The sequence below is a fragment of the Moschus berezovskii genome, chromosome X (assembly GCF_049115385.1).
Source record: "Moschus berezovskii isolate FMDL1 chromosome X, NW_MosBer_1.0, whole genome shotgun sequence".
Taxonomy (NCBI): Eukaryota; Metazoa; Chordata; class Mammalia; order Artiodactyla; family Moschidae; genus Moschus; species Moschus berezovskii.
Window position 1 is genome coordinate 96,948,215 of NC_142488.1, and position 16,486 is coordinate 96,964,700.

At 37.4% G+C, this 16,486-nt stretch overlaps 1 protein-coding gene across 6 annotated transcripts in view; it reads left to right on the plus strand.

Annotated features, from left to right (window-relative positions):
• TBC1D8B (TBC1 domain family member 8B) overlaps positions 1-16,486 on the plus strand; it is a 137,210-nt gene that overhangs the window by 39,980 nt on the left and 80,744 nt on the right. For all 6 annotated transcript variants that reach the window (XM_088834336.1, XM_055438123.2, XM_055438122.2 and 3 more), the window contains 3 exons: positions 2,993-3,142; positions 3,669-3,819; positions 7,873-8,087. In XM_088834336.1, coding sequence (XP_088690462.1) covers positions 2,993-3,142; positions 3,669-3,819; positions 7,873-8,087 — 516 coding nt within the window. The remainder of the gene's footprint in view (positions 1-2,992; positions 3,143-3,668; positions 3,820-7,872; positions 8,088-16,486) is intronic.

The window sequence follows — 16,486 nt, forward strand, 5'->3', positions numbered from 1 at the left end:
ATTTGTATATTTTGAACCATCCTTGCCTTCCAGAGATCGTAGTTGACCATGGTGTACGATCCTTCTAATGTGCTGTTGAATTCAGTTTGCCAGTATTTTGTTGAGAATTTTTGCATCTGTATTCATCACGGATTTTTGGCCTGTCGTTTTCTTTTCTTGTAGTGTTACCATCTGGCTTTGGTTTCAGGGGACTGCTGGCCTTGTAAAAGGAGTTTGGGAGTATTGACTCCTATTTAATTTTTTGGAAAAGTTTGAGGATTAGCATTAATTCTTCTTTACATATTTGACATATTTCACCCATGAAGCCAGGGATTTTTGTTGTTATTGTGGGGAGATTTTATATTGGATTCAGTTTCCTTACATATCATTGGTTATATTCAGATTTCCTATTTTTTATGATTATATCTTGGTAGATTGTATGTCTCTTGGAATTTGTGCATTTCTTCAGTGTCATTCCATTTATTGGCATATAATCAGTCATAGTAGTCCTTATGATCTTTTTAATTTCTGTGTCATCAGACAAAGTCTCCTCTTTCATTTCTAATTTTGCTTGAATTATCTTTTTTCTTGATAAATCTAGCTAAAGGTTTATCACTTTTGTTTATCTTTTCAAACAAATACAGCTCTTAGTTGTGTTGATTGTTCATGTCTTTTTATTGCTGAAAAATATTCCATTTTTGGGTATATTTGGATATAGATAATATATATATATAATGGATATAGCAGTGTTTATCCATTCACCTATTGAAGGATACCTTAGTCGCTTCCAGGTTTTGGCAGTTATGAATAAAACTGCTATAAACATTCATGTGCAGATTTTTGTGTGGATGTAAGTTTTCAGCTTATTTGGGTATATCCCTTGGAGCACAGTTACTAAATCATAAGGTAAACCCTATGTTTAGCTTTATAAGAAACTGTCACACCATCTCTTAAAGTACTGTACTGCTTTGTATTCCCATCAACAATGAGTTCTTGTTTCACATCTTCAGTAGCCCTTGGTGTTACCAGTATTCTGGATTTTAGCTATTTTAATAGGTATGAAATGGTACCTCACTCTTTAACTTTGCAATTACCTAAAGATATATGATATTGAGCATCTTTTCATATGATTGTCATCTTTATATTTTTTTTTGGTGAGGTCTCTGCTTAGGTCTTTTGCCTACTTTTTAGCTGAGTCCTTTATTTTTTTAAACAGTTTCCTTTAGTTCTTTGAATATATGTATAATAGCTGGTTTCAATTCTTAGTTTAAAAAAATCTAAGAAGTGAGGCCCTTCAGGGACATTTGTTGGTTGCCTTTTTTCGAAAAAAAATTCTTGTTTGTATTTTTAAAAAATAATTTAATTAATTAATTTTTTGACGTGCTTGGTCTTCATTGCTGCAAGGGCTTTTCTCTAGTTGTGGCGTGCAGGGGCTGCTCTCTAATTGCAGTGTGTGGGTTTTTCATTGTGGCATAGGCACAATAGTTGTGGTGCACGGGCTTAGCTGCTCCGCAGCATGTGGGATCTTCTTGGATCAGGGATAAAACCCGTGTCTCCTGCATTGTCTTCTGTGTCTCCTTTACCACTGAGCTACCAGGGAAGCCCCTTGTTTGTATTTTTAAGCCTGGCTTCTTCAGATCACCCCTTCAGTCATTATAAATCAGTGGTCAGCCAATGATGGGTCAGAGATTTCCTTAAATGCCTTGAACCATTAAGTTTTCCACCTTTTACCAAGGGGATCTATGTGAAAAGGTATTTTTCATACTTTAGGCAGTTTATCAGTCAGCCATAGTTTTCATTTCTTATTTCCAAGATCAGCCATAGTTGAGTGACTGGGGCCTTCTCCTGACCCATCTTGTTCCTGGGCAGGTTCACAGTCTTGTATGCTCATGCATACTTTCAGATTCCCAAGAATATGTTGGAATCTTTCAAAGTTCCATTATGGCCATCTGGTTTTCAAAGCCTTCCTTTAACATTTTAGCCAGGGTCTTGTTTGCTCCAAATTGAAATCATAGCCTTAAGCAGCTGTGATATTACCAGGAGATTGCTGTGGTTTTCTTATAATGCCCTGAGGAGAGTACTTTTTACAAAGAACTGAGCTCTGAATCAAATCCAATGGTAACAACACCCTGGGAATGGAGTTTTCTGGGTAGCTAGTAATTCGGTGAAAATATTGAGTGTGTTCTGGGGATGGGACTTTTAATGAACCTCCAAAAGATCCATTGGCTGTGATAGTGCTAGCTTTCATGACTACCATACCTTTGAACATGGAATGGAGGGATGATGGGAATAACCTCAAGTTAAAACTTAACAGACTGGTGGTCTTTTTTTTGATATGACATTAGCGTTAGCCTGTCATTTTATTTTATTTATTTATTTAAAATATAAATGTATTTATTTTAATTGGAGGCTAATTACTTTACAATATTGTATTGGTTTTGCATACATCAACATGAATCCGCCACGGGTGTATACATGTTCCCCATCCTGAACCCCCCTCTCACCTCCCTCCCCATACCATCCCTCTGGGTCATCCCAGTGCACCAGGCCCGAGCATCCTGTATCATGCATCGAACCTGGACTGGCGATTCATTTCACATATGATAATATACATGTTTCAATGCTATTCTCCCAAATCATCCCACCCTTGCCCTCTCCTACAGAGTCCAAAAGACTGTTCTATACATCTGTGAGACTGGTGTTCTAGTTCATTCTGTACCTTTGGTTAATTTCCAGTATTGTGAACTGTTTTTCGCTTTTTAATATTTTGCCAGTATTTTATTACCCATATAGAGGAATTGATTCACTAAGGTCCTGAGTTTGATGTTCTTGACATTGGTTTGTTGACATCTCAAACTTTGATAGAAAAACAATGTTCTTCTGAGACATTGCATTGATATTTATTATGTATATAAATCATGGTTCATAAGTGACAGATAAAGCATTAGCACTTTTTCCTCTTTCAGAAATTTTTAGGCATACATTTGGGAAAATTATATTCTTTCTTTTCCAGGTTCCTGTTAGTTCTGATTCTGTAGATCCATCTGATGATACCGAGGTACAGTCTTTGACGTGTCAGAGAGAATGCAGCAAAACTGTGAACACTGAAGCTTTAATGACAGTATTTCACCCTCAGAATTTGGAGACTCTTGATTCCAAAATGGTAGGAAAACAAAATATTTAAATCTATGGATTGAAACAGTTGATTAAAAATAAAAATATTAGACTAGAAGGTATTGCAACTGAAAATTCTTCTTTTAGGAATGGAAAAGATTTTCTAGCAGATACAAAATATGACTATTACCTAGAATTAAGATGAAAGTTGAATCTTGGGTTTTATTTGCATAGATTTCTGACAGTCAATCCTAATTGGAGTGATTGGTAAGAAGGATTGTTCAAAGTTTTACCTCCTAAATGTCCTGAGTTTTCCATTTTAACGTGAGTTTAGCTAAGAACTAAAATAGTAAATTAAAGCTGTTATGCTCACATGGGTTTTAGAAGATTTTTATGATGACAGTGTTCCAGTGGTTAGCCCATCTGTGAATACCAATTTTGACTTTCTATGTTCTTATTTTCCATAGGTATTGTTTCTTAGTGAAACAAGTTGTCAAGTTATTTGAAACTCAATTTCAAATTAAGTTAATTTCTCACCATGTTTAAATGCGTTGAATTTTTTGTTGTTGTTATAGTTGAAAGAAAAGATGAAGGAACAGTCCTGGAACATTCTATTTTCAGAATGTGGACGTGGTGTTAGCATGTTTCGGACCAAAAAGACTCGCGATCTGGTTGTTAGAGGGATTCCAGAGACCTTAAGAGGAGAGCTCTGGATGCTTTTCTCAGGTATTACACTTACTCACTTTATTCATTTAACAGACATTAACTATGCCCCAATAAAAATAATTACAAAGATGGCTAGAACAAAGTTTTACTCATCATCCCATCATGAGTTCAGACTAGTCAAAGAGAGTACAATAGTTACGTGTACTTACCTTTATATACACATATCCATTGTCTGAGCAGATTAGTTTATGAGGCAATATATAGTTAACTGCAAGGGATGGAATGGGAAACTCTAGTGTCAGAGGAAAGTTAAGGGGAAATGACATTTCATGAAAATGTTACTCTTTTGGATAAGATTGGTATCCTGATGTTAGAGGTTTTAGTATGAAGCTTTTCCTTTTTTTTTTTAATTTATTTTTTGTTGAAGGATAATTGCTTTACAGAATTTTACTGTTTTCTGTCAAACCTCAACATGAATCAGCCATAGGTATACATATATCCCCTCCCTTCTGAAACTCCCTCCCATCTCCCTCCCCATCCCATCCATCTAGGTTGATACAGAGCCCCTGTTTGAGTTTCGTGAGCCATACAGCAAATTCCCATTGGCTATCTATTTTGCATATGGTAATGTAAGTTTCCATGTTACTCTTTCCATACATTTCACCCTCTCCTTCCCTCTCCCTATGTCCATTAGACCATTCTCTATGTCTCTTTCTCCGTTGTTGCCCTGTAAATAAATTCTTAAATACCATTTTTCTAGATTCCACATATATATGTTAGAATACGGTATTTATCTTTCTCTTTCTGACTCATGTCACTCTGTATAATAGGTTCTAAGCTCATCCACCTCATTAGAACTGACTCAAATGTGTTCCTTTTAATGGCTGAGTAATATTCCATTGTGAATATGTACCACAGCTTCTTTATCTGTTCATTTGTTGATGGACATCTAGGTTGCTTCCATGTTCTAGCTGTTGTAAATAGTGCTGCAATGAACAATGGGATACATGTGTCTCTTTCAATTTTGGTTTCCTCAACGGTATAGGCCAAGGAGTGGAATTGCTGGGTCATATGATGGTTTTATTCCTAGTTTTTTAAGGAATCTCCATACTGTCTTCCATAGTGTCTATATCAATTTACGTTCCCACCAACAGTGCAAGAGCATTCCCTTTTTCTCCACACCCTCTCCAGCATTTATTGCTTGTAGACTTTTTGATGATGGCCATTCTGACCAGTGTGAGGTGATATCTCATTGTAGTTTTGATTTGCATTTCTCTAATAATGAGCGATGTTGAGCATCTTTTCATGTATTAGCCATCTGTATGTCTGTGAGAGTTGGACTGTGAAGAAAGCTGATCGCCGAAGAATTGATGCTTTTGAACTGTGGTGTTGGAGAAGACTCTTGAGAGTCCCTTGTACTGCAAGGAGATCCAACCAGTCCATTCTAAAGGAGATCAATCCTGGGTGTTCATTGGAAGGGCTGATGCTAAAGCTGAAACTGCAATACTTTGGCCACCTCATGTGACGAGTTGACTCACTGGAAAAGACTCTGATGCTGGGAAAGGTTGAGGGCGGGAGGAGAAGGGGACGACTGAGAATGAGATGGCTGGATGGCATCACCGACTCTGTGGACATGAGTTTGAGTGAACTCCGGGAGTTGGTGATGGACAGGGAGGCCTGGCGTGTTGTGATTCATGGGGTCGCGGAGAGTCGGACACTACTGAGTGACTGAACTGAACTGAACTGAACTGATGTCTTCTTTGGAGAAATGTCTGTTTAGGTCTTTTTCCCACTTTTTGATTGTGTTGTTCGTTTTTCTGGTATTGAGTTGTATTATCTGCTTGTATATTTTAGAAATTAATCCTTTGTCAGTTGTTTCATTTGCTATTATTTTCTCCCATTCTGAGAGTTGTCTTTTCACCTTGCTTATAGTTTCCTTTGCTATGCAAAAGATTTTAAGTTTAATCAGGTCCCACTTGTTTACTTTTGTTTTTATTTCCATTATTCTACGAGATGTGTTATAGAGGATCTTGCTTTGATTTATGTCATTGAGTGTTCTGCCTTTGTTTTCCTCTAAGAGTTTTATGGTTTCTGATCTTACATTTAGGTCTTGAATCCATTTTGAGTTTATCTTTGTGTATGGTGTTAGGAGGTATTCTAATTTCATTCTTTTACATGTAGCTGCCCAGTTTTCCCATCACCATTTATTGAGGAGGCTGTCTTTGCCCCATTGTATATTCTTGCCTCCTTTGTAAAAAATAAGGTACCCATAGGTGCATGGGTTTGTTTATTTCTGGGCTTTCTATCTTGTTCCATTGGTCTATATTTCTGTTTTTGTGCCAGTACCATACTGTCTTGATGACTGTAGCTTTGTAGTATAATCTGAAGTCAGGAAGGTTGATTATTCCAACTCCATTCTTCTTTCTCAATATTGCTTTGGCTATTTGGGAGTCTTTTATGTTTCCATGTGAATTGTGAAATTTTTGTTCTATTTCTGTGAAAAATGCCATTGATAATTTGATAGGAATCACATTGCATCTGTAGATTGCATTTGATAGTATAGTCATTTTCACAATATTGATTCTTCCTACCCAGGAACATGGACTGTTTATGTTGTCTTTGATTTCTTTCATTCAGTTCAGTTCAGTCGCTCAGTCGTGTCCAACTCTTTGCGACCCCATGAATCACAGCACGCTAGGCCTCCCTGTCCATCACCAACTCCCGGAGTTCACTCAAACTCATGTCCATCGAGTCGGTGATGCCATCCAGCCATCTCATTCTCTGTTGTCCCCGTCTCCTCCCACCCCCAGTCCTTCCTAGCATCAGACTCTTTTCCAGTGAGTCAACTCGTCGCATGAGGTGGCCAAAGTATTGCAGTTTCAGCTTTAGCATCAGTCCCTCCAATGAACACCCAGGATTGATCTCCTTTAGAATGGACTGGTTGGATCTCCTTGCAGTCCAAGGGACTCTCAAGAGTCTTCTCCAGCACCATAGTTCAAAAGCATCAATTCTTTGGTGATCAGCTTTCTTCACAGTCCAACTCTCACATCCATACATGACCATGGGAAAAACCATAGCCTTGACTAGACAGACCTTTGTTGGCAAAGTAATAATGTCTCTGCTTTTTAATATGCTATCTAGGTTGGTCATAACTTTCCTTCCAAGGAGCAAGCGTCTTTTAATTTCATGGCTGCAGTCAGCATCTGCAGTGATTTTGGAGCCCAAAAAAATAAAATCTGACACTGTTTCCACTGTTTCCTCATCTATTTCCCATGAAGTGATGGGACCAGATGCCATGATCTTCGTTTTCTGAATGTTGAGCTTCAAGCCAACCTTTTCACTCTCCTCTTTCACTTTTATCAAGAGGCCTTTGAGTTCCTCTTCACTTTCTGCCATAAGGGTGGTGTCATCTGCATATCTGAGGTTATTGATATTTCTCCTGGCAATCTTGATTCCAGCTTGTGCTTCTTCCAGCCCAGCGTTCCTCATGATGTACTCTGCATAGAAGTTAAATAAGCAGGGTGACAATATACAACCTTGACGTACTCCTTTTCCTATTTGGAACCAGTCTGTTGTTCCATGTCCAGTTCTGACTGTTGCTTCCTGACCTGCATACAGGTTTCTCTCTCATTAGTGACTTATAATTTTCTATGAACAGTTCTTTTGTCTCCTTAGGCAAGTTTATTCCTAGATATTTTATTATTTTTGTTGCAGTGGCGAATAGGATTGATTCCTTAATCTCTGTTTCTGATTTTTCATTGTTAGTACATAGAAATGCAAGTGATTTCTGTGTATTGATTTTGTATCCTGCAACTTTGCTAAATTCACTGATTAGCTCTAGTAATGTTCTGATACTATCTTTAGGGTTTTTATGTACAGTATCATGTCATCTGCAAACAGTGAGAGCTTTACTTCTTTTCTGATCTGGATTCCTTTCATTTCTTTTTCTTCTCTAATTGCTGTATAGTGTGAAGCTTTTCATTTTGTTTGTACTCAGATAACACTTGAGCATAGAGCTAAATTTAAAAGTAATTCAGTTCTTCATGTATATATGCAAGTCTTAGCTTTTTTACATTCCTCTTCTTTTGTGTGTTAATTTAATCATCTATACAGGTGCTGTTAATGACATGGCTGCTAATCCTGGTTATTATGCTGAAGTGGTTGAGCAGTCCTTAGGGACCTGCAACTTGGCTACTGAAGAAATTGAACGTGATTTGCGTCGCTCCCTGCCTGAGCATCCAGCCTTTCAGAGTGACACTGGTATATCTGCTCTGAGGCGGGTACTTACTGCTTATGCATTCAGAAATCCCAAAATTGGATACTGCCAGGTATGATGTCATTATGAACTCAACTATTTACATGTTCCAAATGATAAAATCACATCGAATCCAACTCTACTAATAAGAACAGAGGTTGGGCTGTGATTGATAGCGGATGTTATTAATCTAAGAATGGTAGTAGAAATATTTAGAATTGATAGTCCATTAATTCATTTCTCTTTTATATTTAACAAATATTCATTGAATTCCTACTCTGTGAAAGATACTGTGCTGGGTACTCAGGACTACTTAAAGCTGAATCAGATAAGAATCTTCCCCTTAAAAATATTTGGACTGGCAGGTATTAAAACAGATTCATTGGCAAATGAAAAACAAATGAGACAGTTTATTAGAGAATCTTAAGTCTCACCAGGATTCATAAAAGGAATAAGTTGGAGGAACAGAAAAGACTTCATGGAAGAAGTGGCATTTGTAGGTCTTGAAATCCGTAAATTTTGGATATATGGAGAAGGAATGAAAGACCATTCTAGATGAAGGGATCAGTGTAACCAGGCACAGATAGAGGTAAATATGGAATATATGTAGGACCATGTTCTTTTTGGAGAAGAAAATGGCAAACCACTCCTGTATCCTTGCCTGAAAAATCCCATGGACTGAGGAGCCTGGTAGGCTGCAGTCCATGGGGTTGCAAAGAGTCGGGCATGACTGAGTGACTAACAAACAGATGTTCTGTTTAGTAGAAGTGCAGAGTTAATGAAATGAAGTAACTGGGCAATTGGGTGGTAGAGGGGGGTATCAATAAGGTAGATTGGGATAAGTGAGGAGTTACTTTGTAGACAGTGGGGGAATCATTGAAAAAAATCCTTTAGGAGGACACTAAAGGGTATGCTTGACTGCTGACAAATAATTTCAAACAGATAATAGCTCAAACAGAGAATTTTACTTAAAGGAATAAACAGTTCCTTTAACAGAGCAAATTTTCAGGTCAGTAGGTAGCTCTATTCCATGTGATTATTCAGAGGTATAGGATGACAGCAGGCTCTGTCATCTTCAAAACATGCCTTCCACGGTGCTCTTTCATTGCCATTACTACTCACAGAAAGAAGGGAGACAGCATAGAGAAACAATTATGGGAAATTATTTTGGCCAGGCCTGGAAGTTGTATACATCACTTCACCCACATATTATTGGAGGATCTTGGTCTCGGGCAACACATATTTATAAAGAAGTCTGCAGAAATCCAGCATGATTACACTCACATACATCCAGATACTATGGGAGAAAGGGAGACTGGATTATGGTGACTAGCTAGCACTCTTAGCCACACATTTATTTATAATGACGGTTCGTCCAGTACTCATTAGAACAAATGGAAATGGACCAAGTTACATCTCTGCTAAATTTGAGAATTCCAAAAGTGAAGAGAAAATCTTTAAACTTCCCAGAGAAGGGAGAAATACATCACCAGAAAGGAAACAAAATTAGAATGTCGCCAGACTCCTCAGCAGTAACTCTTAAGGTAGTAAACAGTGAAACGATGCCTTTAAATCTTGAGGAAAATATCTTTAACTTGGCATTCTATATTTTATCAAACGGTCAATTAGATGTCAAATGCAAGCATTTAAAACATTTTTCTTCCATGTATCCTTTCTTAAGAAGCTACTGGAATGTATGATTTTATAAAATAAGTTGTGTGCCTGCGTGTGTACTCAGTTGTGTCTGACTCTTTGCAACCCCATGGATTGTAGCCCATCAGGCTCCTCTGTCCATGGAATTCTCCAGGCAAGAATACTGGAGTGGGTTGCCATGCCCTCCTCCAGGGGATCATCCTGACCCAGAGATTGAACACATGTCTCCAGTGTCTCCTGCATTGGCAGGTGGATTCTTTACCACTGAGTCCACCCGAAGAAGCCCACAAAATAAGCTGAGGAGGATGAAAAAAGGAAGAGATGATTCTCAGAAAGAGGACATCAACCTAGGAAAGGAACTGAAGGAAACATGCCTTGAGAGCGGCTACTAAAGATTGAAGCTAGAGGCTAGAAAATTCTGTGAAGAAACCAAAAGAAAATTTGAATCAGTACATGTACTCGTATGTTCAGATATTTGAAAATTACAGGCCTTTTACAGAGTTAATTACAGTGTTTTACGGTCTCTGGTGGCTCAGTGGTCAGGAATCCACCTGCCAGTGTGCAAGACATGAGTTCAATCCTTGGATTGGGAAGATCCCCTGAAAAAGGAAATGGCATCCCACTCCAGTATTTTTGCCTGGGAAATCCCATGGATACAGGAGCATGGTGGGCTATAGTAGATGGGGGCGCAAAAGAGTTAGACACAACTTACCGACTAAACAACAACAAACCATTATGACTACATATCAATCCTGTCTATCCATTGAAACTTGAGAGGAAAGTTTGAAAAGTAATTTAAGTGAATGAATCATCTAAATGAGAAGTGTTTAGCCTGTTTTAGGGTCTATGAAAGGTAAAAAAGAAGCATGATGCTTCTTTTCTTAAAGAGCTTACACTCACAAAGCCTGGGATGATCTGTATGCAGTAGTTTAGAGGCAGCTTCAAAGTAGGCAATACTCGATTTTTTACTTCTAAAAAACGAAAGCAAAGTTAGATACTTGGAGAGCCAGAGGAAAGTTACTGAGTTAGGTAACATTATGAGCACTATCATTCAGGTGAAAATAAGTCGGCCATGGAGGTCAGACTGGCTAGGTTCATGCTGGACTCAAGAAGTAAATAAGTTTGTGTGAAGCAAGATCGTGGTGAATCTTTTAAGTTTGGGGAAAGTTTGAATTTAATATGGTAAGCAGGTTTTATTGCTTGTTATCAAAAAGCCAGGTGAACCATACTGACTCATTATGGCTGGCTGGCTGGTTTATCTCTTCTTTATCATCTTTAAATTTTGTTTATCTTGTTATTGTTGAGTTGTAATGGTTGTTCATGTATTTTGGATACTAATCCTTTATCAAATATAGTAGTTGCAATTTTTTCTTCTATTCCGTGGATTGTCTTTTCATTTTCTTAATGGTACTCTTTGAAGCACAAAAGTTTTAATATTTATTTTTATGTTTTTCGTTTGTTGTGTGTGCTTTTGATGTCATATCTAAGAAGCCATTGCCTAAACCAAGGTTAAAAAGATTTACTCCTATGTTTTCTTCTAAGGGTTTTATAGTTTTAATGCTTAAATTTAGGTTCTGGACCCTTTTGTATTAATTTTCATGTGTAGTGTATGGAAAAAGTTCAGCTTCATTCTTTTACTTGTGAATAGCTAGTTGTCCCAGTGCCATTTGTTGAAAAAAAACAATCTTTTACTCACTGAATTGCCTTGGCACCTTGCTGAAAATCAATTGACTATAAATGTTAGGGCTTATTTCTTGACTCAAAATTCTGTTATATTGATTTAGTTTCTGTTCTTATGCCAATATCACACTGTCTTTTTTACTGAAGCTGTGTAGTAAGTTTTGAAATTGGGAAATTTGAGTCCTTTAACTATTTTTCCAAAAATTATTTTGGCTTTTTTAGATCTCTTGCATTTCCATTCGAATTTTAGGATCTGTTTGACAATTTCTGAAGAAAGCAAAAAATATCCTGGTCTTCTAATCCATGAACACAGGATTTTTTTCTTTTCCCATTTACGTTTTTTAGATTTTATTCAAGGTTGTTTTGTAGTTTCCTATGTGGAAGGCTCTAGATTCTTACTTCCGTTGTTAATTTTATTTCTAAATTTTTTTATTCTTTTTGACATTACAATAAATGGAATTGTTTTCTTGATTTTATTTTTGGATTGCTCATTTGCCACTATATAGAAATACAGTTGATTTGTATCCTGTAATCTTGCTGAGCTTATTAGTTCTAGTGGAGGTTTTTTTTTTTTTTTTTCCTTTTGTGGATTCCTTACTTAGGATTTTCTGTATACAGGATCATGGAATCTGAATAGTGAATATTTTTACTTCTTCCATTCCAACTTGGATGTCTTTTTCCCCTCTTTTTCTTGCCTGGTTGACTTGGCTATAACCTTCATGTACAATGTTGAAGAAAAGTGGTGAGAATGCATATTCCTTTCTTGTTATTTATCTTAAAAGGAAGCAATCAGTCTTTCATCATTAAGTAGATGTTAGATGTGGGCGTTTTATATATTCTGTTTATCTTGTTGTGGAAGTTCCCTTATATTCCTAATTCATTAGTCTTTATCATGAAAGGGTAGTGGATTTGAAGTAATTTTCTGTGTCTGTTGAGATAATCATGTGACTTTTTCCCTTTATTTTAGTAATATCATTGTTGACCTGAAACAAATAGACCACCAGATATTTCTTCAGCAAAGATGGGTTTATTTAGGATGAGCAGAAAATTGGCAGTTTAGGGTCTACAACCATGGTGAGCCATAGGCAAGTCCTCTCATGGCAAGGGGAGGAGAAAACTTTTATAGAGAAAGAAAAGGAAGTTGGAAGGGCTATAGTAAACTAAGAGTCCATAGCATTGCATTGGCCTTGCCAGGAAAGAAAAGTCTTCTTCCTGTTAGTCTCTGCTGTAGTTGCAGGGCATGAGAGCACCCCCTTCTGGTCTCCAAACTCTTTAATTGAAGTTTCCATTTGTTAATTTTTTACATCGTGTATTACTTTTGTTGTCATGTATCACCACACTTGTATTGCCAGGATAAATCTTACTGGGTCGTTATGTGTAATCCTTTTTTATAGGCTATTGTGTTCGATTTTCTAGTATTTTGTTGGAGATTTTTGCATTTATATTCATAAAATGTATTGATAATAATTTTCTTGTGATGTCTTTGTCTGGTTTTAGTGTCAGGGTGTGTCAGGGTGTCAAAGAATTGGGCTTCCCAGGTGGCGGCTAGTGGTAAAGAACCAACCTGCCAGTGCAGGAGACATAAGAGATGGCAGGTTTGATCCCAGGGTCAGGAAGATCCCCTGGAGAGAAGATTGGCAACGCATTCCAATATTCTTGCCTGGAGAATGCCCATGGACAGAACAACCTGGCAGGCTATAGTCCATTGGGTTGCAAAGAGTCAAACATGACTGAAGTGACTTAGCACGCATGTACGCACGTCAAAGAATGAACTTGGTAATGTTTCTTGCCCTCCCATTTGGTGTTAATTCTTCTTTAAATTGTGATAGAATTGGCCAATGAAACTATCTGTTCCTAGAGTTTTTTTGTAGAAAGGGTTTTTTTATTATTAGTTCAATATCTTTACTTGTAACAAGTATTGTCAGATTTTTCTGTTTCTTCTTGAGTTGGTCTTTTCTAAGAAATTGTCCATTGTATCTAGGTTGTCTAATTTGTTAGCGTAAAGTTGTTCCTTGTATTCCCTTAATAATCCTTTTTATTTCTGTTAACGTTGGTAGTAATGTTCTCTATTTCTTGATTTTAATTTGAGTCAGTCTCTCTGTCTCTTTCTATTTTTTGTCGTTTTGGTTAGGTTACCTAAAGGTGTTTCAGGTTTTTAAATCTTTCTAAAGAAGCAACTTTTGATTTTGTTGAGTTTTTCCTATTTTTTTCTATTCTCTATCACTTCTTGTTTGTGCAGAGCCTCAAGATTAGCCAGAGATAAGAGCTTAGGGCTTTTTCTGTTCTTTCCTGAATGTGCCTACAGCTCTGGGCAGGCATAAAGCCATATCATGCACTTGGCCTTCTAGATTCCCAGGAATAAATTAGAGCTTTCCAACGCCCCCCATTGATGTCTCATTCTCCAGCTTTTCATTTTCACCCCTTATTAGCCTGTTGTTTGGCCCAGTTGTTATCCATTAGCTCAGGAAGCCACGTGTTCAACAACTGCTGCTGATTTTTTCAAGAAAAGGCTGTTTGCCTTGGGTAAGCTCTGTGTTGGGTCAAATAAAGACAGCCTTGTGAGTACAGTTTTCTAGGGAATGACCAGATATATCAAATAATGACAGTTCACTGGGAATGGGATGTTGGAGGCACTTCAGCCCCATTCTGTTTCCTCCCATGGCTGCTAGGTGCTGCTTTTCACCATGTTTCCTGAGTGTTGTTTTTTCAGGCTTCTGTGAAGCTCAGGAGGAGTGGGACTTGGACAGTTTAAAAAGCCACAGAGTTCAGTGTTTTTACTGAGATTCAGCCATTTTATTAACTAATGCTTCCTGACTTGCTGTAAGCTTTTGGTGAACTTTCAAAGTTCTGAAAAATTGATTTTGATGATTTTTGCTAGTATTCTTATTGCTTTTACCGAGGAAAGCTTTTTTCAGAGGGCCTTACTCTGCCATTTTCACTGATGCTGCTCCCATTATGGCTTCTTGAACAGGAAAGTGATGGAGTGAAAACTGAACTTGAAGTCAGATATTGCTCCCGATCTGACAAAGATTGATATACTTAATATACAAATCTATAAGAAAAGTATTGAGTTAGAGCAATGGACATGAAAAGATTAGTCACAGAAAAAATATACAGATAATAAAGTTTAAAAAAGAAGGTTCAATCTCAAAGAAAGTCAAATTCAAACCATGACATACTATTTTCACTATCAAATTAGCAAAGACAATTATAATTGTCACAGTTCTTAGTATTGGGAAAGGCACAGGGAAGTAAACATTCAAATACTATAAGTCAGGAATATAAATTGGTACAGTCTTTCTGGAATACAATTTGGCAGTAATATCAAGTCATTTAAAAATAATATTAATTGACCAAATAATTTAATTTCTATGTATCTTTACAGAGAAAATAGTAAACCACTTGGATGATGATTTACATACAGAGATATTCATTAACAGTGTTATATATAATACTGAAACACTAAAATCAGCCTAGATGTCCAATAATAGAATAACTAAATTATTTATAGTATATTGCACTTATTAGATTTTTTACAGTCATTAAAATACTATTTTAGAAGATCTATTTGATGATTTGATGGTATTGAAAATGTATAATATAATGTTAAGTGAAGAAAACCAAACTTTAATATACAGTTTGGTCTAAATTTTAGAAGGGGAAAAAGAAAAAAGTACATCAACTCATTAACAGTGGTGATCTCTGGCTAGGTAGGATGCAAGAGGTTTGATTTTCTTCACACCTTTCCATTCTTTCCAGATTCTATACATTATATTACCTTTATAATAGGGACTATGACCAAATGTTATATAGAAGTAATGATCTGACATTAGTATGGAATATAGATTAGAAGAAGGAGAAAGTTAGGGAGGTAGTGAGAATGGAGAGGTTAAAGCAAATCTAAAAGACATTTTAGGAATTCCCTGGTTGTCCAGTGGTTAGGGCTCTGCAGTCCCACTGCAGGGGGCACAGGTTCAATACCTGTGAGGTGGGGGAGTAAGATCCCACATGCCGTGCAGTGCAGCCAGAAAAATAAATACATAAAAATAAAAGACTTCTTATAAGAAGAAACTCTAGGATGTGAAGACAAATTGGATGTGGTAGATAAAGGGTTTCTAGCATGATCAAAATTAAGGCAGAAAAGAAAATGCTATTTAATAGAAGAAAGAAAATTTAGTTTTAGACACAATTGAGAATGACATTTAAGGGATGTTATCCTTTGGCCACCTCATGCGAAGAGCTGACTCACTGGAAAAGACTGATGCTGGGAGGGATTGAGGGCAGGAGGAGAAGGGGATGACAGAGAATGAGATGGCTGGATGGCATCACCAACTCGATGAACATGAGTTTGCGTGAACTCTGGGAGCTGGTGATGGACAGGGAGGCCTGGCATGCTGTGATTCATGGGGTTGCAAAGAGTCGGACACGACTGAGCGACTGAACTGAACTGAACTGAATCCTGTGGGTAGATGAAAATACAGATGTGGTTTGTTTTTCCAATCTTAATATGTCCTCAGTTCAGTTCAGTTCATTTGCTCAGTCAAGTCCAACTCTTTGCAACCCCATGAATTGCAGCATGCCAGGCATCCCTGTCCATCACCAACTACTGGAATTTACTCAAACTCATGTCCATTGAGTCGGTGATGCCATCCAACCGTCTCATCCTCTGTCGTCCCCTTCTCCTCCTGCCTTCAATCTTTCCCAGCATTAGGGTCTTTTCCAATGAGTCAGTTCTTTGCATCAGGTGGCCAAAGTATTGGAGTATCGGCTTCAACATCAGTCCTTCCAATGAATATCCAGGACTGTTTTCTTTAGGATGGACTGGTTGGATTTCCTTGCAGTCCAAGGGACTCTCAAGAGTCTTCTCCTACACCACAATTCAAAAACATCCATTCTTCAGCCCTCAGCTTTCTTTATAGGCCGACTCACATCCATACATGACTATTGGAAAAACCATACCTTTGACTAGATGGACCTTTGTTGGCAAAGTAATGTCTCTGCTTTTTAATATGCTGTCTAGGTTGGTCATAACTTTTCTCCCAAGGAGTAAGCGCCTTTTAATTTCATGGCTGCAATCACCATCTGCAGTGATTTTGGAGCCCAAGAAAATAAGGTCTGTCACTGTTTCCTCTGTTTCCC